This window comes from Acanthisitta chloris, unplaced genomic scaffold (genome assembly GCF_000695815.1).
Source record: "Acanthisitta chloris isolate BGI_N310 unplaced genomic scaffold, ASM69581v1 scaffold1783, whole genome shotgun sequence".
NCBI lineage: Eukaryota > Metazoa > Chordata > Aves > Passeriformes > Acanthisittidae > Acanthisitta > Acanthisitta chloris.
Genome location: NW_008665214.1, coordinates 87281 through 115157, shown reverse-complemented (window position 1 = coordinate 115157; position 27877 = coordinate 87281). Strand labels below are relative to the sequence as shown.

General features: G+C 36.8%; 1 protein-coding gene across 1 annotated transcript in view; it reads left to right on the top strand.

Moving 5' to 3' along the window:
- NPAS3 (neuronal PAS domain protein 3) overlaps nt 1–27877 on the top strand; it is a gene marked incomplete at its 5' end in the record, with an annotated part of 102096 nt that overhangs the window by 40011 nt on the left and 34208 nt on the right. Inside the window, one exon of the mRNA XM_009071625.1 lies at nt 7724–7842. Within this exon, the coding sequence (XP_009069873.1) occupies nt 7724–7842 (119 nt within the window). The remainder of the gene's footprint in view (nt 1–7723; nt 7843–27877) is intronic.

Genomic DNA, 27877 nt, shown 5'->3' with positions numbered 1-27877 from the left:
AACTAGAAGGAGATGCAGAAGAAGAAGAAGAAAGGAAACTTTAAGAGGTATTAAATAAAGTAATACTTCACCCTATCCTGAGCTGCATCAAAAGAAGTGTGGCCAGCAGGTCAAGGGAAGGGATTCTGCCTCTCTACTCTGCTCTTGTGAGACCCCACTTGGGGTCTAGAGAATCCAGCTCTGGAGTTCTCAGCACATGAAGGACATCAGCCTGTTCAAGCAAATCGAGAGGAGGGCCACCAAGATGATTAGAGGGATGGAATACCTCCTCAGCTAGGAAAGGCCAAGAGGGTTGAATTTTTCAGCTTGAAGAAGAAAAGGCTCTGGGCAGAACTTGTAGCAGCCTTCCAGTACCTACAGGGGGTACACCAGAAAGCTGGAGAGGGATTTTTTACAAGGGCATGTAGTTACAGGACAAGGGGGAATGGCCATAAGCTGAAGGAGGGTTGGTTTAGATTAGATATGAGGAAAACATTCTTTACTATGAGAATGGTGAGACACGTAAGTGTTTGCCCAGAGAAGTATTCCACGTTGGGTTGGGTGGGGCAACCTGGTCCTATGGAACATGTCCCTGTCCATGGCAAAGGGGTTGAAACTAGATAGGTTCCAACCCCTAGAAGTTCCCTTCCAACTCAAACCATTCTATGATTCTGTGATTCCATAATTCTTACTCCAATAAAGAGTAATTGAAATTACTTTGCTTCTGCAAGGATAATAGAACAGTCAAAATTTCTCTGTATAATACTAGGGAACATCTGTCAATTAGTTTGTACTTTAGTTTGTCCTACAGAAGTAGAGCCAGTACATGGGGAAAGTCTGAATTTAAAAGCAAACAGGGTTTAGTATATGTAATACTACAGAATAACCTTTCAAAGCATGACATATTTCTCTGCAGATGCAGTCATTTGTGTATCCAAAATACAGTATGCAGGTAGTAGTGTTTGCACTTGTAAAATCTGCAAACTTAGCATTAACAATACAGACTAATATAGTTTGCACATTAAAATTTTGTTGTTTGCATAGGTATGGTAGTTGTGAGAAATATAACTTATTTTGCCAGTAAATGCATATATGATTTTGCTTATCCATTGGCAAAACAGCACAGTGTTCCCTCAGAGAATTCTGGATTACTTTTGCCTGTGGTTAGTATTAAATCTTGTGTATTTTGGGGAACAACACAAGCACATTTGAAAGGTTGGTGTAACCACATACACCAGATTGGTTGCAGGCATGTGCAACTAAAGCCCTAAACAGCAGGGTAAAAAGGATGATAGAAATTATAAAATAATAATCAGGAACTTGATCCAAGTCTTTCCACAGCATTCCTACATACTTAAATGGGACCGAGCTCTAGTGGCTTAAGTCTCCCTAAAGGCAGGGAACCTGTGCTACTTGAGTCACATCTGGCATTCATCAGCTGCTCCAGAAAGACTTAGGTCTTCTGGAGGTCCTGTGTGAAACTTCCATTCCTGTATCCATGTCAGACACTGTAGGCCAGCTCACAAGAATGATATAGACTGATGTATGGGCAACTGAATTAAGCCTTTGGTCACTTAGAATTCATCCCTGATATGAAGGATCTGTTCTTCTTAATGCATTTCTAATAGTTTGTCCCATTAAATTTTATATAGTTAAGCACTGGGGTTTTCACTGCTGCCTTTAGAGGGAAGTAAGGATTAACTATGCAAATTAAAAATACTAACTACACTATGTTGTGGCCAAACAGTTCAAGGCAACAGATCTCCATAAAATATCCAAGTCCTTTTAAATCCACAGTGTATAAAACAGATCAGATATTAAACATTTTCCCACTTTTTTGTCTGTTGTCTCTAAATTCAGTTCTACTTCACTGACTTGGCTTTTGCCTGAACATACGCACTTTTATCAGATTAAAAAGATATGCTGTATGTGAGTTAGCTGCTTGTTCTCACAGTTTCAAACATCTAAGCTTAACAGTGTGCACTGTCACATGTGGACCATAGCCCAGTAATTACAGCGATTATAGAATTAATCATCTCAATATGTAAATTGAATTATGAAAAAAATGAAATTAATATAAATGTAAGGCTTCAATGTCAAATTATTTGTAACAAATTAAGGATTTTTACATAAGACAATCTAACTGTAACTGAGATGCCAGGACATCTCATCAATTGTTAGATCTGGAAAATTTGGAGATATAAGAGGAGGAAAAAACCTAGCAAATAAAAGAAAACATTAAAAGAACTAGCTTTCAACAGAAGTCTGATAGGGTTTAATGTTTTTATGTCTTTTTATTTCTGATAGGCTTATAAGTGATGAAAAGTGAATTTTCTTCATTTTGGAGGTAGGATGACAAAAAAAAGGAACAGTTTATTATCTTGTCTGAAAACATTGTCTAGAAATAAATTCTTTAGAAGTCATCCTTCTTTCCATCTCTTTTGGAAGAGCTGTCTTGAGTCTTCCCCTTTTCAGTGAGGCCTTAGCCAGAGCCCAGCATTATTCCTCCTGTGTAAAGGAAAGAATGGAACTAAGTCAGCAGAAGCATGGGGTCCAATGCTTAACTACTTCAGCTTTTCAGTAAATAGCAAAACAGAAATTTTAAGAGTCTTACCAAGTTAGCTACAAGTACCATGAATTTCAGATCCAAACTGGTTATTCAGGATTCAAGTTTCTGTTTATAAATGGGACAGCTTATAGCAAAAATTATTCCACAGCTCCTTTTAGAAACAGTATTTCCTTGGAAGACTGAACGAGCTGCTGCCACCCACGATGTAAAATAAACAGTTCAGATAGTCATTGATTTTGCAAGATGTAGAGCACACCAGCAAGACCAAGAGATCACCTATAGAATTTGCTAGCTCTGTGCTTAACAGTTGGTCACCAAGCAGGCTGCCTGTGTCCATAAATAGGCCTAAGTCAGTCATCCAAATAGTCCAAGAAACTTCAGCAGTTTCCTCAACCAAGTTTTAGCTTCCAGTACTTGCCCATATTCAGCCTGTCATCAGCCTGAACCCACTTCACTTAAAGCCATGCATTTGCACAAGTGCTTAGTAACTTGAACTTGTTCAAAATAAATTGTCTTAACTTGAAGCTTTTTTTTTCTGGGCTAGTAGTTGTGAAAATCTATCTTTTAGCTTAGAAAGTGATCCTTTCAGTGATACTGAGGGAGAATAATCGTGACCACAGTGCTTTGTTGAGCATCGCTTTTCTGATTAAAAACACACTTCAAGAGGGAATAATATGAGGAAAAAAAACACCAGGAGAGATAAGTACTCAAGGTTAAATTTTCCTAGAAAGTATTTTAATGCCTGGTTACAGACAATAAACTGCACAGAATAAATAGAAACATTTACAAAGATGCATCTAGTCCAACTGAAAATGATAGATTTATATTATCTGAATTCATCTGAACATAATGATTCTCAGTTGCATATGGAAAGGATTATGACTTTTAGAATATATGAGGAGAGGTTTGCAAGTGTACAAGGCAACATGGAAAGACAGCTCCCTTTCTCTTGCTGTTTTCTATGTTCTCTTGTTTTGTTTCTCTTCTAAGAGTTGTCTGTATAGTTGTGTCTGAGAATGTCTCATAAGAACTGTATAAATACATGTTTTCAAGGAAGCAAAATGAAAACCAGGTGAAAACCTCCTGAAATACTACAAAATCCAGAAATTCCTGTATGTTAAACCAGAAGGGTTTTTTCTACCAACCCCCTCAAATTCCATATTGCTGCTTGGTTTTCCTTCTGTAGCTTCTGGTCCTCCTAAGAATGAGAAGCCTATCGTTTATCTGTTTGGCATGCAGAAATGCATTCTTCTCCTTTCAATTATTTTTAATGCATGTGAGGAAAAAGAAAACCCAGAAGTTGGTGAACATTTATTCACCCTGCTGTGGCAGCTTTTTGTTATTTAAGACATAAATCAAATTTGTAACTTCTTTTTTCCTGGGGGACAAATTGTATATCTGAATTTGAATGTGCTTGTGAATCAGTCACAGGGATAGTATGTGTGCTATAGCTGTGTAAGAGCAATTATTTGCAATGTTTTACATTGTTTGGCTCTATAGCATTCGTATAGTTGGACTGCATACAACTGCACAGTACCTCTGCAGATCCTGCAGGATTAGAGCCATGGACCTTAGTCCTCCAAACAGCTATCGCTCCAAACAACTATGGGCATGTTTATGTCTCATCAGAACATCAGAAGAACTCTTCCAGCATGTGAAGTTAAATGGTGCATGACTGGTTTGTGGGGTCTGGGCCCAAGATTATTCTCAAGGCAAGGCCCATTGAAGGATCAGAGCTACACATCTTGTTCAGAAAAAAATACTTAGAAGGAGATAACTAAATATCATCCTATTTGGCTCTGTGGCTCTTTGTTAATGTTTTTAACATTTGTGACATTTTCATATGGGTATAGGTAGATTTCAGCTTTGTGCCCTTTGAAATGGGCAATGCATGCTTGTGTCTAGAAATCTCATCCTGTGTTATCAGTTTTGGGATTGAAAAAAGAGGTATATTTCTTTATTAGTATCTGCCAAAGATATTTAAGAACACACAAATGCAAGTGTTTTCCCAACAGAGTACACACCTGCTTTGCAAAGACAATCTAGACTTACTTTTTATACTTCTAAGCCTGACAGTGTAAAATACTTTCATTCACATGCAGTGAGCATTGACTTTTATCACATAATTAGCATTCTAAACTCAGTTTCAGAACTTTATAACTCAACAGTAAGTTTAGACTCAGTAAATTCAGGCCAGGAGCACTATTTTTCAGTACAAATGACATCTTTAGTTTCTACATTATCAAGCCAAGCAGACCTTGTTTATTTCAGGTTTTTTTAAAGGTCTTAGATTACAAAGTAAAAAAAAAAAAATCTAAAATGAATTGCTAGAGTTTCATTCTGATGTTCCTCAGATTGTGAGCTTCCTTTGACACAACTGGGGAAAAAAAATTGAAAAGGCTGAGTGATAGGCATTTAAAACCAACTCCTGAGAGCTCATAATGGACCATATTCCATATATTCCTGTGCAAATCTCACTGACATCGATGGATGTGTTCTGTACACATCCTATTTCTAAAATCCTGCATGCATAATCACCGTTAGCATTGTTACAATATCTACCCTGGGTGGGTACAACTCTGAATGCAGATTTGTACTTTCAACCATAATGGTTCTCTTCTGAGAGAAATTCAAAATGCTGTTCATAAGCTGTTCTGGACATACACTCAGGTACTTTTTGTAAAAGAAAATCAAACACTTCAGAATACATATTTATAGGACAGACACCGTTCCAGTCTGTTGGATAAATTATATGCATTTTATAACATTCACGTACAGAGATGTATAGGTTTGTACATAACAGGTATAGGTTTGTTATAACAGCAACATAATGTTAAACATGATATAAAGTGACATGAGCCCAGAAAATGTCAATGCCAGGTACACTGTATGGTATGTCAGATGTTTCCCTTCTTTCATAAAACTGTGTATGCAGGAGAAATTTTAATTTTAATTGCTTTGGAATGGCACATATGTATTACAGCTTGATCTTTTTTTGAGCATGAGATATTGTGTGTTTAATTAACATTACTTCTGTGTGTTTAGATAATTACCATTAGAACACAGGAGGACATATTGTACTTATTGCCTGTGCTAGAGCATAATGTGCTGGACTACAACTGCACTTGTTAAGCTGATTTTAGCATTTCTACACACAGCAGGAAGCACCCACGCTGTGGTTTCTTAATGTACTCTTTAACTACTGCACTGTACTGTACAATAAAAATAATAATTAATTATGATCCTCATCTTACCAGTACTGCTGCTATCCTGGTGACTCTGGTTGCTGTTTCAGGGCATACCCTGAAACACATATCTTTCCTTTCAGAGTTTTATTTCTTAGATGATATTGCTGAACAGAGCTGAATTTTTCGAGGACAGGTTTGTGGCATGGATTGTGATGGCTTCACATTTGTTCAGGTCTCCAAGGACCCGCACCAATAAATGTGAAAGAGACAACAGCAGAATGGCATACTTTCCCATTTCCGCTAGGATGAAAAAAAATACTCTAAATTAAGTCTAACCTTAAATGTATAATCTGTCCTTGGGAGCAAGAGAAAAAAAAAAGGATATAGCATCTTCAAGCTCTTGGCATCCCTTACGAGAAAAAATTGGTTCTAAGGGTCTCTGATCTTGTGTTTTAGTAAAATAGAACTGCACGGCTGACTGACAGTTCTGATCTAAAGCATTTACGTTTAAGTTTTGATCTCTCTGCTTTTGATTAAAACTAATGAGCTCATTTAATTCAAAATGGGAATCTCTGATAAGAGAAATAAGGTTGATGTGATTGGATTAGAGGGGCAAATTAAACTCTTAGAGCAGAAGTTTGTGCTTATATAGTGTATTAAAAAGCTGTTGGCGTATTATGGTGTGTTAGATGATGAGAAAAATTTCATAGTAATTCATATTTAATCAGAAGAAATGAAAGTACTAAATATAACATGGCTCTGCTTTTCCCTCGAGTGATAAAGAGCTGTACATTTAAAATGACATCGAATTCATGCTCTCTAAAACAAAAAAATCTTAAGAGGGACACTAAAGAATGGGGCAGTGTTGTCAGTTGTCACAATAGAGCTGAAATGCCACAAACACAAGGCTTGACCACATTAAATCAAGGACAATTTAATAGAATCCTTAGTTCACAAACAAGTTTTTGTGTTTCTGTCAACCACATAACAAATACATTTTAGATACTTGAACACTTTCTACTAGTGGTTTGTATGGTTCTCCTAAACAATAGCAGAATAACTTCAAAATATTTTTTTTATTCTGTATTAATTCCTCACTGGAACTGGAAGTTCATTTACCTCCAATAATGCTTGCTTATTGTAAGCTGCTCCAGAATTTTCCCATGAACAATATTTTGAGGAGAGGGTGGTTATCTAAAAAGTAGCAATAATATAAATTGTATAAAGAGTACTCAGTGCTGACTGGGGTTGAGCACACTACTTTATTATGGTTTATACTTAGTATTTGCTGTTTTAAGTGGTTGCAGTTGAGAGAGTGAGAGGTACAGGTGAGAGCTATAGTTAGTTGAGCAGTTGGACTAAAAATATATTTCATTAATGACTAATTAATCACCAATCATTAATGGTGATGATCATGACAATAATAATAATAGTATGTGTCGTTTACTTGAGAATTTTTGCCTTCAGGCTGCTTAGTGCTTTATTGGTAATAATTAACCCTCAGTAATGGGGAAACCAAGGCACTCAAATCCAGCTGTGATTCACCCTAGGTATCATCGCAGTCAAGGAGTGGAGACTAGGGAATAAAAGCCTGCAGAATTTGCAGTCTGTTTCAGGAAACAGAATTGCTACCTCAGTGAGACTGCCTTTCACAAAATACCAAAGAACAGTTTATAAAACAATTTCATACCCTAACAAAATAACTCCAGTCATAACAAAATTGTCAACAAAGAGTTAATGAGACAAATCTCTCTTAAAAATTCTATGAGAAAAATAACTTGAAAATGAGACTTACTGAGTATACGTATATTTTTCAAATTTTTTTTGCTAAGTTAACGTTTTCTAAATGAGGCAAATTGATTACAACACTCTTAGCATCCATCAGTCATTTATTTTTAGTGACTTGAAGGATTGCACCTGAAAAATAGCTTAGAGGGGATGTATAAAATCTGAATTATTTGTATATGTATTTTTTTCTACTCCCTAGTGGAATCTACAAGCCCCAGTTTACTAACCACTGACAACACTCTAGAGCGCTCTTTTTTCATCCGAATGAAGTCTACACTGACCAAGCGAGGAGTGCACATCAAATCATCAGGATACAAGGTAAGGGTTGCGCTGTAGCATGAAATATTGACATCTTAAAATTATGTTTATTCATGTTCCAGGAACACCTTAATAGACTGAAAAAGAAGCTATTTCACATTTGCATATGTCTTATTCCTTTTGTTAAGGAGTCATTAATAAAGTATTTCCAGCCTGAGGTTTGGCTTTGGTACTACACCTCCATTAAATTGATTGTTATGATGGTAAACATTGATGATAACAGTATGATAGCCTTCAAAAGAGCAACACTTCCAAAGTAAAGATATCTTTTACCAAAAGAGGTGAATCAGAGTAACACCACTTTTCCCACTGAGGAAAAATTACTGCTCAGTTTTTTAGACTGTTAGTCACCTTTGGGTTATGTTCTTCCCAGAGAAGTAGGATTTCTTCATGCAGACAGCATGCTAGAGCTATTTTATTTCGCTGCCATTCTGGCTGAAGGAAACAACAAGCCATGAGTATTTTTCCACCATTTTTCTTTCATTGTCTGTCTGAGGGGCATCTGCTGCTGGGGATATTTGCTGGATTTCAGACTCTTTTAAGATAGGAAAGTCTCTTGTTCCTTATCAGCAGTAATCTCATTTTTCTTCAGTCATATATCGCTCATAGTGCCTGTAGCTATCAGTGGCTTTGCAGTATACTAAAACTAGAAGGAATAGCACATTTTTAACATTGTCAACTTGTGAATGAAATATGTCATCCATTAAGTTTTGTACAAGATAAAAAAGAGTGGTGCAAGAAAGTAAGTCTGAGAATGTGTGTGTATTTAAAGATCTTGCTTGTCAATGTTCATTTAAAAACTTTCACAAGCCTTTTTTTTTTCAGTATTTAGAGGAGCTTTAAAATAAAATTCCCCAACTCACTATTTCCAATAAATTCTCTGTGAGTATAGCATTGAGGTAGTCTACCTGAGCAGTAAATATCTGGTAGAAATGTCTTCTTTGCAAGAAAGTGACTGGGAGTCCTTCCATGGTGTGTTTTTTGAGTCAAGACAATTAAAGGAGTTGCTAATGGAAGTTTGAAGTCTAAACCAGTGGTTTCTTAAGGCACCACAAGTTTTGATCTGTGTCCTGCTTAATTGTCGACACCTGAAAGAATGCACTGAGTACTTGTTCATACTGACTAGTTTGCAAGTCTCAGGAGGTATCAAGACCAGGAAGTGTACTAACAGTCATAGGAGGAGGAAGGCAAATAAAAGAATTAGTAGGTCACAGAGTCATAGAATGCTTTGGATTGGAAGAGACCTTAAAGATCATCTAGTTCCAACCTACCTGGCATGGGCAGGGACACCTTTCACTAGACCAGGTTGCTCAGAGCCCCATCCAACTCAACCTGGAACACTTCCAGGGATGAGGCATCTACGACTTCTTTACGACAGTAAATAATTTCTTCCTCATATCTAAGCTAAACCTACTCTCTTTCAATTTAAATCCATTCCCCCTTGTCCTATCACTACATACACTTGTAAAAAGTCTCCCTCCAGCCTTCCTGTGGGCCCCCTTTAGGTACTGAAAGGCTGCTATAAGTTTACCCTGAAGTCTTCTCTTCTCCAGGCTGAAAAATTCCAATTGTCTTGGCCTGTCCTCATAGGAAAGGTGTTCCATCCCTCTAAACATCTTCATGACCCTCCTCTGGTCTATGCCCTTCCTGTGCTGGGTGCAGTACTCCAGGTGGGGTCTCACAAGAGTGTATAAAAGGGCAGAATCACCTCCCTCATCCTGCTGGCCACTCTTCTTTTGACGCAGCCCAGGATACAGTTATCTTTCTGGGCTGCAAGCACACATTGCCGGATCATGTCCAACCTCTCATCCACCAACACCCCAAAGTCCTTCTCCTCAGGGCTGATCTCAATCCATTCTCTGCTCAGCCTGTATTTGTAATTGGGATTGCTCTGACCCAGGGACCTTGTACTTGTCCTTGTTGAACTTCATGAGGTCTACACAGGCCCACCTCTCAACCCTGTAGGGTCTCTGCCTTCCCTCCAACGTGTGAACAGCACCACCCAGGCTAGGCCAAAGTTACATTAACAGAGAACTTCTTTGCTGGATATCTGTGATGCAATTGTAATGGCTAAACATAGAGAATTTGTGGATTTTGTAGTCTGACATCTTTTTGCCAGATGTAGGTGAGAACAAAAGACATACGAATGGCTCTGTCATTCACTCTCCTGGGCTTCTGACAATCTAATGTTAGTCCAGAATTGAAATATGATATATCTAGAATAAGCTGGCTTTGGAAGGTGGGGTTTTTACTCATGACAATACAGTTTCTGAAATTCACAGTAGATTCTTTAGTCAAAAGGCATAGTAATGTCTATCATATAAATACAATTTAATTTCTCTTAGAACTGCTAATGCCTCATGGAAACACTTAAAACCATAACTGAGATGTCACAAGTAGAGCAAACTGAGTTTTGAAAGATCAGATATTGGTTTTTAGCCAGTTTTTCCTGGACACAATAGAAATTATGATAGTTGAAAAAATTGTCTGTAAATGCAACACTGTTACACTCTCTGAATTTGGTATAACCAATATCTGTTGCTTCTCCATCTCCCATGACACTGGCAATCAAACTTCTTGGTGACTCATCGACAGAGTTAAGGGCATCTTAAAACTCCTTCAGACTGTCCCTTCCAGTGGTCATACTGAAAAAAATCAATAAATTGATAGATATAAATGGTTTAGCAAGTGTAGTTCAGAAATTTTGATTTTTGTTGCACTTCTAATGTCTGTGTTTTGGTAATGGAGGATGTACGTTTTTTTAGCTGTACCTCATGCATTAGTTGTTGTATAACAAGATATATGAAAGAATATTTAGAACTCTGGGAAAGTATTTTCACAAAGTAGTTATTGTAGTCCACATGAATCCATCTTTTTGCTTTGTGCAATGGTATCTTTCTACCAACTTGTTTAAAATTAAACATTCTCTGAGACTGTACTCTCAGACTTTGTATTTAAAATTATATAGTTAGGCTCCTTTGAATGTAACTTGGAAGACAGAAATCTAAATTTTTTTGATGAAATTTTATGCCCATCACAATTCTATTATGAGTCTTTTTCATGCTATTCCTGCCTTTATTCACAACTTAAACTAAAATGGAATTATTTATTTTGGTTTTTTAGAAGAACTTAAAGAGTTGGGCAAGATTTGTAAATCTCTGTCTTGCACTTGAAGTAAGTGCAGTTTTTGGCAGAACTTAGATTCATTAATCTAAGAGGACAAGAGAGTCAAAAACTGTTAGAGAGACAAAATTATGCTATTGCGCTTGCCTTGTGATACTGTTCTCTTGGTTCAATCCAAAATTGAAATTATGGTTTCCCATCCAAGTGAAAGATTCACCTGGAATTCAGAAACAAGAAGTCCCTATTCCAAAATCACTTTAAGGACCCAATATATCATGGCAGAAAATCACCTTTCATTTCAGAGGAATAGGAAAGAGGATGAAAGAGAAGGCAGCTTGGGTTTTTTGCATAAAACTCTAATGATTACTACATTTCTTGGATGTAGGCTATGTTAGAGTCAGATTTAATTCCATCTTTTGCCTGAGGAAATTCACATATCCCACTTTCAAGCTTAGCCCAAATTTTTTTCTCCTAATATTTTTCCCCCTTGAAATCATTTCTGTTAAGGATTTTACTCCATCCCAGAAAGGTGTCCTGACCTTTCTCTGTAGGAAGAAAGGAAACCACAGAATTTAGTATTTCATCACATGGCTACTGCCACACCTCCTTAATTGAGTGAAGAAGGAATAAGAAACCAACATCAGGAAGCATTATGTGAAGAGTTTTCTAAATGTCAGCACATGCATTCCCCAGACTTTTCAGCACTGGGAAGACTTAAAGGTAATTTGTCAGAGAGAAAGAACTGATCGAGAATTCACCCATGTAAATCGATGACCTTTTAGTCAAAAGGAAGTCTCTTAGCTAGTAAAGATGCAGCATTACTTATAAAAGAACAAAACACTAATGGGCCAATCTGAGTCTTATGAAGTATCTACTTGTAGATATAAAGATACGGCTCAAGAAATAATGGTCTGCAACAGGATTAAGAAGACTAGAGTTCATTTAATGCCTTGCTGTAGACCTGTGAGATTCTATTAGAGTTATTTGGAAAAGCTTGATTCACACTCACCATCTAAATATATTAACCAATTTTTTAAAAGTGTTCAGTAGCTACTAACTCTACCTTCTCAAAAAAACATTTTCAGGGCTAAGCATCTTTTTAAATAGGATTTATAGCACTGCTCTACTATCTGGAGACATGAATACATGTTAGGTGTTCATTATTGCAGTAGCACTAATGAAATTAACCAGTTAGTATTATATAAAAGGCCTTTTTAATAGCAGTCTTCTTTAAAAGAAAGATTCAAGCTTTGATCATTTCTTGTGATGACTACAGCTGTAATATTCGTATGGCCTCAGAGATGTGATTTTGTTGCAGTGTGTTCCAAACTGCATAAATGGGAAATCAAAAACTGGATTCTGGAAGAAAAGAAAACATAAAATAGAGTATATACAGATTGCTTTCTGAGACAAGTTTTATTTTCATAAATTCTGTTACCAATGTATAAGGGATATAAAAAGATAATATCACCAAATTAGCAGCAATAGCCTTTGGTTCTGGTTTTCAGTCAGTATAATTCTGAAGCCTCCTTTCTTAAAAGTCATTGAAAATAACAATGAAAGAAAACTGAGATGAAGATTTACTCTGATACATAATAAAATATTCAAAATGGGCAGAGATCAGTTCCAAACCAAATCGGGTTTTCTTTCAAGAATTAAGTGTTATTGAGTCATAGAGAAAATGTTTGTTGCACTTTCATAAGTAATACTAATTATCTGGACATGTGAACTAATAGTGCAGTTTAACACCCAATGCAATGTTAATCAGTGACTAGGATGAGAGCAATGAGATCTCACCAGAGGGGGAAACAGAAAATACATTTTATTGCATCTTATTGCATCTTACTCTCCACTGGGAGAAGGGTGTCGTGCTCCCAGGTAGGAATGCCTACTGAAAAAGAGAGTTCTTCATTACAGTGTTTTCTTGAGTTATCCACCAATGTTGTTTGCCCCTGCTTACTGTTAATGATTGGGAATATGCCTTTCGTAGGAGAAGAGAAAAGCACACAGTGCTCTGCAAAGAATCACCAGCCAGAATTTGCTCTAGACAGACAGATGCTGCTGTCCACATCTCTGCCCCACTTGGCTGTTTTATAACTGCTGCCAGTGGATATTTTGGCCCACCTCCTACTCATAATTTAAAGACTTTTTTAGATGTGCAAATGCAGACACTATTAGATTTTTAACTATATCTACCACTTCCAGCAGTTGACAGCTTTTGTCCAAAGTTGCTTAGAAAAGACAATAGACTCTGTTGTGGTCCCCTGCTCTTCCCAAGGACTGGCTAAGAATATCAGTGAATCCCCAGAGGTGACGCCCAAGGTAAGAGCAGGAGGTCAACACTGAATACACAGACCAAATGAACATCATTGCACTTGATGTTACCACGTCAAATGCTGATATCACACAGAAGTGCAACAAACCAATCCTCGTTCTTCTCCCGGCTCTGGAAAAGAGCACCTCGAGGAGCACATAGTTCAACTATGTGAGTACATACAGAATTAGGTACCACAACCATATGAACAGACAAAACAACACTGTGACCAGTGGCTCTGGACCTAATACAGCAAATGCTTATAGCAAATTCATTCCCAACACGCTCTGGTCAAATCTGTTGTTATCTCAACCCTTCAAGCCCCATGTTGGGCGCCAAATAAGGCTGTCATAGCTTAGGAATGGTATTCCACAATTTAGCATTTCGACTGAAAACCCCCAGACCATGCACCACTAGCTTACTCGTCCACCCCCTCCCGCTGCAACGGCATGGAAGGAATTGGAGGCACAAAAGGTAAAGATCACAGATTGAGATAAAAACAATTTTCTAAGAAACAGCAATGAAGTAAGAAATTGAACAGTAACAACTATACTAATAACAGAGTGTACAAGGCAGGCAGTCGCTCACCCAGCCCCAACCAGTGCAGGAACAAAGGGTACCCCCACTCCCTCCACCTCCTCAGTGAGGTACACCAGAATAACCCCAGGGTGTGTCCTTCCTGGCTGCTGCAAAAGTTAACCCTGCCTTGGCTGGAACCAGGTCAGGCTCCTACATTAATTTCCACATCTTTTTTAAATATTTACCTTTTGTGCAGTTCTTACCTGTGCAAAGCTTTATGTTTTATTGGCTTTTTCCGGTTGCTTATAATGTCATTTATATTAATGAATGTACTTTTGCAACACTCCTCTGAGACTGGAAAGTGCTGACATACCAGGAGATCAAGTAACTTGCCAAAGATAACAATGGCTGTTTGTGTCAGAGCCAACTGTGATTACATGCTGTACTTCATCCTCAGCCTTTCTTCCTAGTGCATGAATATTGTCAAATCATCTCTGTGTTCCAGCACATCACACTTCATTTTCTCAGGCTCCTTTGTTTTGATGGTTGCCCTGAATAGGCAAAATGAGATGCCAAGGAAAAAATTACTCAGATCAGACAGTGTGAAGTTTAGCAGAACTTTCATATAGAACAAAAAAAAAACAAAACAAAAAACATCAACAACCAAAAAAAAAAACCAAAACCACACAACACAACAAAAATCAACAAAAACAAACCACCACAGAAAAGTGTGAACTCCTGCTCTCAACTGGCCTACCACTCATTGTGGAAGAGCTGCTCAAAAATCCTTTTCCTCAGAAAGAAAATGAAGCAATGTACCAGCATAAAAACACATTTTCCTGTCCTTGGGTTTAGCCCAGGGGAGCTTCCAGGTGCTGCCATCCCTGCCACCTTGTTGTGGGAGGGGAGCAGGGCTAGTGGCATCCACCTCCTGGGCTGGCAGCTGGCTTGACTTCTTGCAAACTTTGTTGTTCTTATTTCAAAACAAGCAAAACTTACATAGAGACCCTTTTTCCCTCCAATTTGATTAATATTTTTTCACATCCACCAGAGAAGTCTCCATCCTCAAGATGTCCAAGTTTACTTAACTACTGTAAAGCAATATATGTAATAAGTAAATGTGAAATCGTTAGGGAATCATTATTCACTGTAGGTCTTTGTATTTGGTGTATAAGTATCAGAAAATCAAAATACTCCATTCACTCATGCAGATAGTACTGCTTTGTATCTGCTATTCACTTCCTACGTAAATAGGCGGTTGCATAAGGTTCAAGACCCATCATTTACTTAAAAGCAAAACTTATTAGTATAATTTGCTGTCAAATAAAGCAACATTAATCTGTACTTGCTCATTTGACAAAATGAGAGAACAAAGGCACAGAGTATTTCAGTGATATGTCCATCACCAGTGTGCCATACGTGGAGCCAATAGTCAAACAGGGACCATCACATGAGGCTTTCATTCCCTGGCCTTACCTAGTGCAATGACTTCTGAATAGTGATCTGGACCCTGATTTCCTGGTTTTACCTTCTAGAACAGAAAATTGATCTTAAGTGTTTCAGGCCATGTTTTTCACAAAGAGTTGCTCTAGTATGAATGTCCTTTTTCTCTACTGTCCAGAGTGCATTTTCACCACTTTCTAACCAAATAAGCCATTATGTTTCTGTTTCTAAATGTTTAAGCATGCCACTTGATTTGTATGAAGTATGGTGTGTGGTTGAGCCTATCTGCTTTACCCTATGGAGAAGGCAGAATATAGATGTTTGGCAGAAAGACTTTCAGTTTCTCCTTTTTACAGCATCATTAGGAAGCCATCGTTCTAATAATAATAATTCCCATTTGACATCATGGAGGTAAAAAGAAATCACTGCTGACATCAAAAATGAGGTGATATTTCAGCAGTATTATTTCACTGAAGATAAAATGGAAGCCTTTATGACTCCCAATGCTTTTAAAGAAAGCTGAGCAAGGCTTATACTGACCCTGGAGCTTATATACCTTAATGCATCTCTAACCAGTATGAAATAAGAAATTTTAATTGTTACTGCTGTATTTTTGCCTGTCCCTCCTTAGAACCAAGATTTTTTTGCCTTCTTCAAGAAAGCCAATCACTATCTGAGAAATAACTAGGGAGAGCACAATTATCTTAATTTTCTCCATTACTTAAAATTCATACAAAATACCCCCAAAAATGAGAACACTAAGTATATTACAAGACATGGTCATATTCTTACAAACTTCATATTGGAGTTTTTACTGCAAATTCATCCAAATTGCATGAAGAAATCTGAGGTCTGAGGAGGTTACCCTGAGGAGGGTTACAAGTTTTATTTCACTTTTTATGGATAGGTGTTATTCTCTCAGAACTTCTTGTGCTCGTTGCCATGAGAATTGCTTGATACTAAATGGACACAGCCAAGGTCTGTTTCATCAATGGTAAACAATATGTTTTCCACTTTTGTTTCTGATAGCACATTAGAAGCTCCCATTCCCCTTTCCTTTCTATGGACATATTCAGTTATAATTACAGTCTTTGTATGTTTTTCCATCCTAAATCAAATACAGCACATCAATGACTCTATCCAAATACATATGGAAGAGTGTATCTTCCTAATATTTGACAATATTTCCTGAGTTTGAGATCTGTTCTTTGTCTACTGCTGGTTTGTTTGATTTTTGCTGGTTTGTTTTATTTGGGGGGCATATAAAGAGTAATATAGACTGCCTACAATGACATTTAAAATTGACGGTACTGCTCCAACTAAAAGAAAGTTCAAGAAATGTGGATTTTTCCCATGTCTTCATTTTACAGAGTTGGCCACATACTTACAAGTAGTGTTTCCTCCGTGTAACAAGAAAAGCCTGATCAAAATGTGTTATAGTCTTTTCACAATCGAATATAAGGAATTTTTGTAATTAAATAAGTGGTGGAATCATCATGTTATTTTGTTCCAGGCAAATATGCTGATAACAGAGCAGTCACAGCTCATCTGCTGTTAAGTTACTGCTACTCAGTTGTTCTCAGAAATAAGACCTGAATTCTTAGAGGCATGCAAATATTTAAAAATTATAAGCCTTTTAAAAATCAAAATTAGTAGTTACCAGTTACATTGAAATACTTAAATCTGAAATGAACTCTGCACTTTCAATGTAAATGAGTCTTATTCTATGCACAAACAGTTTGGACCTTTTCCCCAATAATTTGTGTGTGTGTGAACTCAATGCTCAATTTTATCTCATGTGAACTCAGTAGCTCCTTTTATTTTTGAGATATTTTGGAAGGTCCAGGCATGTGTATTCTCTGAAGTTTTAGATAAACATTTCTCTTTTTTGGAAATTACCTTATTAGCCTTTTCATTAATTTCTACTTGCTTAAATGCTCAGAAATATGTATTTTTTTCCTAACGTATCAGCTGCTTTCAGTTCTTGTGATCCTTCTCGTTGTATCGTTACAAAGACTGTCCTGCTTTGGTCAGTCCACCACTAGACCTAGCCCTGTGCTTAAGAGATACCTAAATGCAGAGCTCAGTTTCAATTAGGTCACAGGGTATCACTGGACCCAGCCTGGATCTCCCACAGTCATGTGCAGGGTTAGGAATGGGGCACTGGACACGGTTTTTCCCAAGGAAGAAAGGAGCTGACTCACGATGCACAAACATGCATTATGGGTTGTTTTCAGTCACTTTATAGTCATATGCACTCATAAGTTTTGACACAGTTGGAAGATGCAGACTCTGATGATACAAAACTCACAGAAGAGCTTTAGATCATTGGAGCAACCACAGGCAAAGTTTATGTTGACAATTTATCAGCTCTTCTCCATCAAGGAAAATTGTTTTTTAGTGCCTGCCTATTAGCAATCACATGCATATTATGAAATTGAGTTTTGGGGAGGGCAGCCTGCCATCTGTCTTTTCTGTGTTTTTTTTACAATGCATCATGCTAAAGTTAAAACTTACTGTGCTTCAAAATGATGTAAAATATGAGATGTCTATAATAGAGACACTTGGAAAGAAAAATGTACTAAGTAGAAATGTAAATCTTTACAGACTTTATAAACAGGCAACTACTGATGCTATACTTTATGTTTTAGCTTCAAGTGCCCTCCACATTTTCCACATGCCATAGTGCCCAACACATCCTCTATATTTCAGGGTTGCTAAGCTGATAACTAATTAATATATATCTCAGGGAGAGTGAAAATGCTTCCTTCATAAACTGTTTCTGGTTCAGGGGGTATTATGGGTGTGTTTGTGAAATGGAACTGCAAATGCCTGATGCAGAGAATGAAAAAGATGTGTTCAGTTCCTTTTCTGTGTTCTGATATGCTAAGATTTTATCAATAATATTGTCTTCCTGTAAAAATATCTGCCTCAGAGAAAATCTGCTGTGTAGCTGTCAGGATTACACCTCTCAGAATATACCTGTGGTGATTCTGTTAAATTGATAAAAACAGAACACTCTGCTATGTAGAAGGATTGCTGAAAATATTCTGAGGCCCTTTCATGTGTAACAGCACTTGTATGGCAGTACGTTTATTGTGCTATAAATTCCATCACTGATTTTGGCCATTTCAAATTGATTCTGCAGTAACTGTAAGTAATGAACCTTACAGACAGAGCCAAGGAAAAAAACCCAAGCCAATAAACTTGTGGCTCTAGGAATACAAATTGTAGAGTTCATTTAGCCTCAGTTTTTATCAGATCATGCAGCCAATACTCCACAAAGCCAGAAAATATATCCAACAAACTATACAGTGCCATAGCACTGGCTTGCTTTAAATTTAGCAGCTAAATCAGACAATCAGTTATTCAAAGCACATATTTTGTAAGAAGTGTCCTGAGGATTTCACCCGAGATTTAAGGAGAATGCTTGGCATAAGTGGATGACAAAACAGGAGAAATTATAATAGAAGTGACTTAAACAGGATAATGAGCCAAATCCTGAGGTGTTTTACATGGTCTAAGCAATACAGGCACCACTGAATTTCACAGGAGTGTAGGTCGATGTGCAGTGGGCTACTAATGACTCACCAGTTCAAAGTATGCAAAAGCCTCCAAATTTTACATATGTTTCTAGCCTATTTCCCTTTCTTTACTGAAAGGTTTTACTGGGTAAACAAGAATGATGTGATATCTTTTTTCCAGGTACCTTTAATGATCCCACAGATTTTAACAGAGAATTTATATGCTTGCTAAAGGTTTTCATAGGATGGTTTTAAAATCCATCAAAAAGATTCTGTTCTAAGGCTTTTCACATTAGTTTTCTATAGGATACTCACTGATCTTTATTTGTTAAATATTTCATATATTTCTCACAATCTTTTAGATCATTTAGAGTCTTATTTTACAAATACACCGTAGATCAAGCCCCACTAAATCAGTGGGCTGGGCTTGCATGTATGTTATGTTCATGTGTGTTATATGAATGTAGCTATGTGTTCTACCCATAGTGGTTACATGAAGAGCTAACTTCAGATTTTAACTCAAATGTGGAAAAAACTAGTTCTCCTCTACATAGGTTTCTTACCAACATTACAGGAGAGAGAAAAAATGCCATGCTTTATTTTCTGTGCAAAAATAAATAAATGTCTGGGTTGTGTTCCTACAAGCCCTGCAGCACTTCCATGCATCACAGCTAGCACACTCATGCATCTTACAGTCTGCATTGAGTGCTGAATTCATTCTCTATGTCTTCTTGTACCTAGCTGCATATTTTTCTTAACATCTGTATTATCTGTGAGAGATATTAAATCCTCATTTTGAGATCAAAATGGTTGAGTTCATTCTAGCCTTATGCAGGCCACAAAGAAACTCGTTGTCTAGTGCATATTCCTTGCCTATGTCTATTAAAATAAGTCTAATTTGTCCACTTTATGGTAGCAACCTGAGTGACACACAGTGGAAAAAAGGCACAGAAACTAAGGTTTTCAGTTAAACACCAAATATGGTGAAAGTTATAATAAAATAATCATAGTTGGGAACACTATTTTTCCTTTCACTCTCTGCTCTTTTGTGTTGCAATGACCAACACGGTGAGTGAGTCTGAAGTCTTGTGAATAGCCCCTGGTAACTAAGAGCAAAGAAACCTTGCTCATTATCTCTACTCCCCTCCTGAATAAACATTTCAGCCATTGTAAATGAGTGTGACATGAAGGGCAAATGAACGGCTCTCGTTTCAGATGAGAAACACTTGACAGCTGAGCAACCTGTAGATTGTTGTAAAGGTGCAGATCCTATGACCACTGCATGATGGAGCAGGCATACCATTTATTTCCATATGACCTAAGATGCATCATACTCTTAAATGAGAGATTCCCAACCTTGCAGAGAAGTCCTACGTGTTCAAACTGACATTTGGTTAGGAATGCAGTGTGTGAAAGACAGAGCTGTCTTAATTTTTTTCCTGTTATTTTATTGAATTACATAGAAAACTTAGTCAATTATAAGGAAAGGTTCAGTGTGGATTGACAGATGGCATGCAACACCCCTGCTGTATTTCATTTATAAGTATGATTGATGTGGATGTAATTTCTTGGTAACCTGTTTTTCAAAAAAACAGTATTCTAAGTGGTGGGTTAGTAAAAGAAAATTAATCTCTGCATGGTAAACTTGCCAGCTTTTGAGTTAATTGCATGAGAATGACAATCAATTAATAAATGTTAAGCAAACAACAGAAAATCAGTGAATTAAAAATTACTAAATTGATTTCAATGCAGATAAAGCAAGAGGCTGCCATAATTCTTCAGTGTAGATTCAAGAACATGAATCTTGCCTCATCATTTCTTCTTCCCCATTTATCCACATCTAGCATTTAAAACAATGCTGGCTGATTATGATTTTTACCAATAAGTTGCTATCTATAATCTAGCTGGCTACATTAAGTGGATTATAGAAACAAGTCATAAATAGTAGTCCATTTGTAGCTGTCAAGGAGAAGGTCAGAGCTTTGCAAAGACCATCCATCTCCAAGTGGCATAAAAGTTTTTTCTTCAAAGAGAAATCACATGCTTTGTTTGGGTGGACTTCAGCTAGTAATGACTGTACACATGGCTGTTTCTCTGGAAAGCCTGTCATGGTGTGCCCTAATGTTCTGCTACAGCCAGAATCTCAGTAAAGCCACTTTAGGGTTTGAGGCTTGTGGTTTCAGTGCCAGCTACTTTCTTTATCAGGACCATGTGAGATGTTTTTGAAACTCTTCAAATAAATCAGTGAGTACAGCCAGAGAACTACTGAGACTAGGTCTTGGCAGACATGCCAGAAGACTTTTGCATCCTCTCCTATGATCATTCCTTCTTGCCATCTGGATATGGGGGCATTACTAGCCACCTGCAGAAGCTTTTCTGAAATTTGTAGTTGTATTTTTCAGAAAATCAGCTCATATACCTTGCTGTCTGATTTCCCATTTTAAATTGAAAATTTGAGGTTTAGATTCATATGTGTCATCAATGGGAGGAATATTAATAATTATGGAAATTAATATATTTTGCTTATCTCCAGCCTTGCTTTTGTCACAGTTGTGATGTTCTGCAGGAAAGCTCAAATATTCTGTTGTCCAGGATCATTCAGTAGCCCTGTGTGCTTGTATACTGCCAGCAAAAAGTGGGCCATGCTACGGTAAAGCATACAAGTATTAAAAAGAATGGTTGCTTATTGCTGTAAGAGCATATGCCAGACACCATTAGCACAAGCAGAGGAACCTTAGTACTAACGGCATTCAAATAATCGTTCTCAGCCTTTTACATTCTGTGACCCTGCCTTACTGTGAAAACTCAGATGTCTCTGCCCATTTAGCCACAAAATAATGAAGAGTGAATACAGTTTTTCTTGACTTACTTCAGAATGAACTCTGGAGTTGCAACCACAGGTGGAGAGCTTGTGTAAAACATAAATATTGCTGTCTTAATCAAGGCTGAGTTGAGGAATCCATTTCTGTCTTTATATACAACATCATTTTCTACATCTTTTTCTCTGTGTGTGGGGAAAAAAGCATTAATATCAGATACTTTGTTTTATCTAGTCCTTGCTCACTTATCAAGTCCTTGCAGAGAATCACCTAAGGTAATTGTTGGATGGCTAAGAACTACATCAAACAAAACAGTAGGAAAAAAATTTTAAAAAACCCTTTTATTTCTTCCTCTAAAGATAGAAATAAAGACACTACATCTAAAGAATACTTATTACTGGCTGTCTTTAGTGCAACAAGATTTGGTTGCCCTGACATACAGGGTTGAAGCGAACTTTTTTTAAAATACCTTTTCACCCTTTCTGTTGCAGAATGATGTAGTCATTTTCCACCCCCCCCACCCCCAATACTCTGATAAACTGCATTGGAACTGACGCAACAAAAACCTTTTTTCAGGCATAACTTTCACTGCTGGCAGGAGCACCAGAATTCTAGAATAGTGAGCTTCAGGAGAGTTTGTTCAATTGTTTGGCAATTCCTTTATTGGAACCCTGTACACTTCAACAGCTAAATCCTTTCAACTTTCTTTAAATAGTATTAAGGGGGAAATATCCTCGGGGCATTATTTTTAAAGGGGACTTCAAACACTCCATGAGGAAAAAAGAAATGCAAGATATTTGAACACCAAGAGATTTGCAGTAGCAAATCTGTTAAAGTGAGCCTATGTTTTGAGTTTCAGGGTTAAATGAGTATTGGCCATAAATCAGGGATGCATACTACCAAAAATTCTGAGGCATTTCAGATTCCTAGCTTGATGAGCAGTAGCCAGATTCTATAAGAGATCATTTATAAATAAGGTAGTTATGTCAGCAAGATTTTAAATTAAATGTGTTTCACTATTCCTCTGAATTCAACATACAAAATCCATTATAACATTTGCTAGAAGTGTAAGAAAATCTCAGGTTCTTAATATTTTTTACTATATAGACTTAATTCTGCAGTAACTCAATATTAGATATTTTAGAGTTTATATTTAAAAGCAGCTGTGAAGCAAACATATGCAAGGGTAAATCTGCTCATCTTGAATCCTGCTGCAAATGGTCTGCTCTGGAGGTCATATCAAAGAAATTCTTTTCCCAGCATAAACCTGTCTTTTCTAAATACATCCCAACCTGATCTCATTTAATGCATTGATGTCTGGTTTCTTAGTCATTATATTTGCTGTATTACATATCAAAAGGACTCTTGAGAAATTCCCTCAAATTGATAATTCTAATTTCTTATGTATAGCTACTCTATATTCACTCTGAGGACTGCTGCATTGTATGCTAAACCACGAATTGTAAAAATTGATCCCTTTGTATGTAGGTTTGTATTAAATTGAGATACTCTATTTTTTTCCTGTTTGTTGCCACACATGGGTTCCTGGTGTCAGTTTGTATTTGGCTGTTTGAGCATATTAAAGTTTTGCTAGTGCTTATGATGTTCTTGCCAAGAGCATTCTTGCAGCAATCTGCACTAGAACAGTCTTTGTGCCAATTACTTCAAAAAGTACTCTGTTATAAACCCAATTTTTATGGCTACTTTTTCAGGTTGCAGAGTGTTGATTTCACTTAGTTTCTTCTTTTTCTATTTTTTAAAATATTGATCTACTTCAAATGCTTCTAAATTTTGTATTTTGAAAAAAATAATGTGATGTTGATAGATTGAGTTGTTAATAAGACATCTTAAAACGGAAAAGGGTTCAAAGGTATTAAAATACAACCTCATAACTTGTATTACTAACACTGCATATATTTAAAGGATACTATTTAAAAGTGGAAAGTTTGGAGATCTTGTTGCAGGGGCTGATTATGAAAATGGAAACCTTTGCAATTGTATAAAGCAAAACAAATGAAAAATTAAAATGTGTAATGACTCTATATTACTCCATATTGACAATAACAATATCTCTTGATTTTGTATTATAAGGCTGATATCAGGAGTGTCAGCTCTACAATGTCTTTTATTTAGAGAAAAGCAGCTTGCTAATCCATTGCAATTAATGAAAAAACGCAACACAGGAAAGGAATGCATGATAATATATTTTTTAATACAAATATGCTTTTGAAAGGATGGTCTTGATCATGCAGCTTTTACTACTGCAATGTACACCAATGCAAGTCTGGATCTCAGAATTCTGACATGAGAGCCATCGTGGCAGTAAAGATATGTGTGTGTCCATATACAGTGCAGGACAGTGTCCTATGCTATACTAAACAGTATCTGCTAATCTATTACCCCAAAATAAAAAATATAAATGCTGTTGTGTAGCAGAATGAAAAATCAGCCATAAATTTAGGATTTAATAATGTTAACCCAAAGGATCTATAAATGCTGATAGCAAATATATTTTTATTAATTATTCTTGAGCAACTTCTGGTCAGATGTTCATTTCCCAGGCTATTAAAATTTGCTAAGTCTTAAAAAACAATTGTGCACACTTGAAAGTGCTTTTCTTTTCCTTTCTTTTTTTTTTTTTTTTTGATGACAGCTTTGGAAATTTTTTATCATTGTCTTCCATTACTCCCACAGAGTATTCTTAAGATAACCCTAGCCTAGCCAATGTAACATGCGCAATGTCAAGTTCTTGTTTTGTCCTCACCCTTTTGGAGAGTTAGAAAGCTGCCCCCATTTTCTTCCCTTTATTATCTAGTCAGAGGGAAGTAAGTAAGATAAGAGATTCTACATCCTGAGGTGGAGGAACAAGCAGTTTTTTGCATGTGTGCTCAAAACAGTAACATTAGCACAGAAGAGCAGCTGTTCCCTGTGGTGTACTTGAAAGAAAGTGACTGTGGCTATTGTGCTTGCTGCAGATCTCAACATTCCTCATATGCAATGAATAATCCTGTACTCAGGTCATTTTAAGGCTCAAGCAGGAGCTATGAACTGAGCCTGTCAAGCCTAGGTGTTTCTCATGTGATGCTTGTCTTTAAGCACCAATGAATTTGAGGTCTCGTAAGGATACTCTATTTAAACCCCTTAGGATTAGCCTAAATTTTTCCTCTGACTATTTTAAACAGTAGAATATCTTTTGAATCTTACTTAGAGAGACTGTTAACAGAGGAAAGATGGGAAAAGCCTAGAGTGTCTCCAAAAACTGTATTGACTTTTTAACAATAAAATACGTTCTGAGACCAAATATGCTGTTTAAATGTAAATACCATTTCCATTTTCAGACTGTCTTTTGCAGGTGTATTTGAGGGGATTTGAAATGTACTTATAGATGGAAAAGAGGCTATTGACCTTGAAACTATGTATGTGTTGGGAATAATGTTCGCCCTCCTTGAAATCAAACTCATATTCTTTGAATGAGTGCTCAAGACCACGACTCTGAACAGTGGTACAGGTGGCATTCAGTGCATAACTCAATCAAGACTGACTGCAAAGCTGTTTCTCAGGAGTCATAGATTACTGCCTAGTCTTTTTTTCATCCACTGTGGTTCCGAATGACTCACTGACAGCTGCACTAAATACTACTTTCCTTTGTTCTGGTGCAGACTTGATATAATAGGACAAGGTCTGTGTGTAGGAGCAATGTCTTTTATTAGATGGACTACTGTAGTCAGAAAAAAACACCCCAGACAAACAAACATATGGTGCTTTCAGCATACAAGCACTTTTTCAAGGCTAAAACTGAATCAAAAAACTTCAAAATAACCAAGAGTTGAGAATAATTACTGTAAGTAGGCATGATATTCTGTTATGCTGTCTGAGAGAAAACGTACATGACACTTGTGAAGTTGGAGATGGGTGATGGTAACAATAGAAAGGATGATATAATGGTTATTTTATGGATGAAAAGAGATAGCAAATCTACCATTGGTACAATAGGAGCATACATTTACAAACTTTATATGATGGGTGCAAACCCATCATCTAAAGTGGACATTCAAGCCCAGTGTGTCCTCTGTGTGTTAAGCTAACTGTACACATGATGAAGAATTGATCTGTGTGTGTACAGCAAGTTGGGTGAATTTGGGACAACTCAGAATTGCTGCACATGTGGGATGATCCAACATATTGCAGCTGTAGCAGCTGACTCCTCTCCAACACCAAAATATCATGCTCCTTGGAACCTACTGTTACGAATACTGCAGTGTTTATAGAAATGCATAAGTCTGAGAATGGGATATGCAAGTATTACTGGAACTGCAAACAAAGGGCCTTACTGGACCTCTCAGATGCCAACTACTGCTGAATGGTAAGTGTAGACAAGGGATGTCTTTTTGCAAAGCTCTCCTGGGAAGAGCATGCTCAGTGAGGATGTGGCTGTGGAACCCCAGAAATCCATGGTTTCTGACCATGAGAAAACATAAGCAAGTAGAAATATTGCAGTGACTACAGTGGGACACAGGGAGGAAAGAAGAGACCTGTGATAGATAAAGAAACCTATACTGAAGTTTAGGTTGATAGACATGGTTATATTTTGATGTCAAAAAAGGAACAACTCAGATATCACTGTGTGATTTCCAAATGTCACAGTGGACTTTGTTGTCTTTGAAAAGTTCAGAGGAAAGCCTGCTTCCCAAATGTTCAGTCTTACCTTAGAAATCATCTGAAACCATATAGGAATGCTTTACCTTGCACAGTGTTAAAATGTTTGCATCGCTGGTGTCACAGACAGGTTTTGAGACGCATGTCCATGTATCAGTGAGTGAAGGAGCACACAACTCTTTGAAAGAAAAATTCAAGAACATGACTATAGTTTATAAGATATTTCTTTGGTCAGTTTCAGCAGTTTAAATTAATTGTGATTTAAAGATTTAGGTGTTGATTTTGAAAGTATAAAATAACCTATTTGAGAGGCCAAAGCAAATATATATATCCTTGTGAATGACAGTTGTTTCTGTAAAGAGGGATAAATATGTGTGTGAGCTGTTTGTACAATAGTTAAATAAGTGTCTAGGTGCACAAACTGAATAACGATGTTTTCATATGTGACTGTCTTCTAAAAAATTGATTCTAAGCAGTCATTTTAAGACTTCAAATTTAATATCTTGTTAAGAGAAATGAGGTGGAGGGACAATTTCTGCCGTTGCTGTGGTTTCACACACAAAATAAATTGGCATAGCGATTTACACAGAGAACAAAAAAAAATAGTTTAGAAATTTATTTTGAATTGAAGTTTAGGTTTTGAAGAACACAGAGACATCTGAAAGGTGAAATTCACAGATTTTTCATGCTTGCAGGTTTTTATAGCCTCTGGTAATGCATGTCCTTACTCTGACATCACATGTGTGTGAAAAAATGGATGTAATATTTAAAGATGTCTTTTGACAAAGAAAGTATTTCCATCTCCAGAGGTGAGATTTAGCTTTAAAGGATGATGAGCAGGTTCCAGATGTGTTTTTCAATCCCTGGGCTTTCCTTTCCTTAAGTGTTGACAGAGGGAAGGTTTTATCAAGGTCTTTCTGATGTGCTTGTTTATAATGAGTAGACATTAGTAGAGCACATCTAAGTGCATATCACTAACAGATGACTAAAGAGAGCATATGGCAGGGAAAAGAAATATATATTTGTCCAACCAGTGTGGCTTGTTAACACTCCCACACTCATAAACTGTGTTTACATGTACTTACAATATTTTGCAAATTCGTTTTCTAATCAGCTAAAAATAAAAGCCAAATAATTTTTTTCTCAATATTGAAGTGTCAGCCAAAGTTGATTTAGACTTTTTTAACAAAGCAATTAAAGAGTACAGAAGATTTTTGCAGTATTTGTTTTGCTTCAGCATGACATCTTTGCAGTAGTATAGGTATTATTTTCATTTCACAGTGTTAAAAGTTTTATTTTTTCAGAATGCTTTTCTGTTTGCCCACCCGTCTATCCAAGAATAATTATTATACAGCCAGGTTACACTACAAGCAATAACACAGATCAGAATGACCTATGCCGAATCCTAGTCTAGATCAGTTCACAAGGTTTATTTTGACCATAAGATTTCTCTCTGTTTCTATAGGATGAATCATAGAATCATAGTTACAACACCTGCTAATAAAGTTTGGAAGCAAAAAAGTCTCTGAACTGTTAACCCAGTCCAGCTCCCATTACAGTAAAAAAAAAAAAGGAGTCTTGCTATTAATTCCATTTAGGAGGTAGATGAAGAAATGCTGAGGAAATCTGTACAGTTC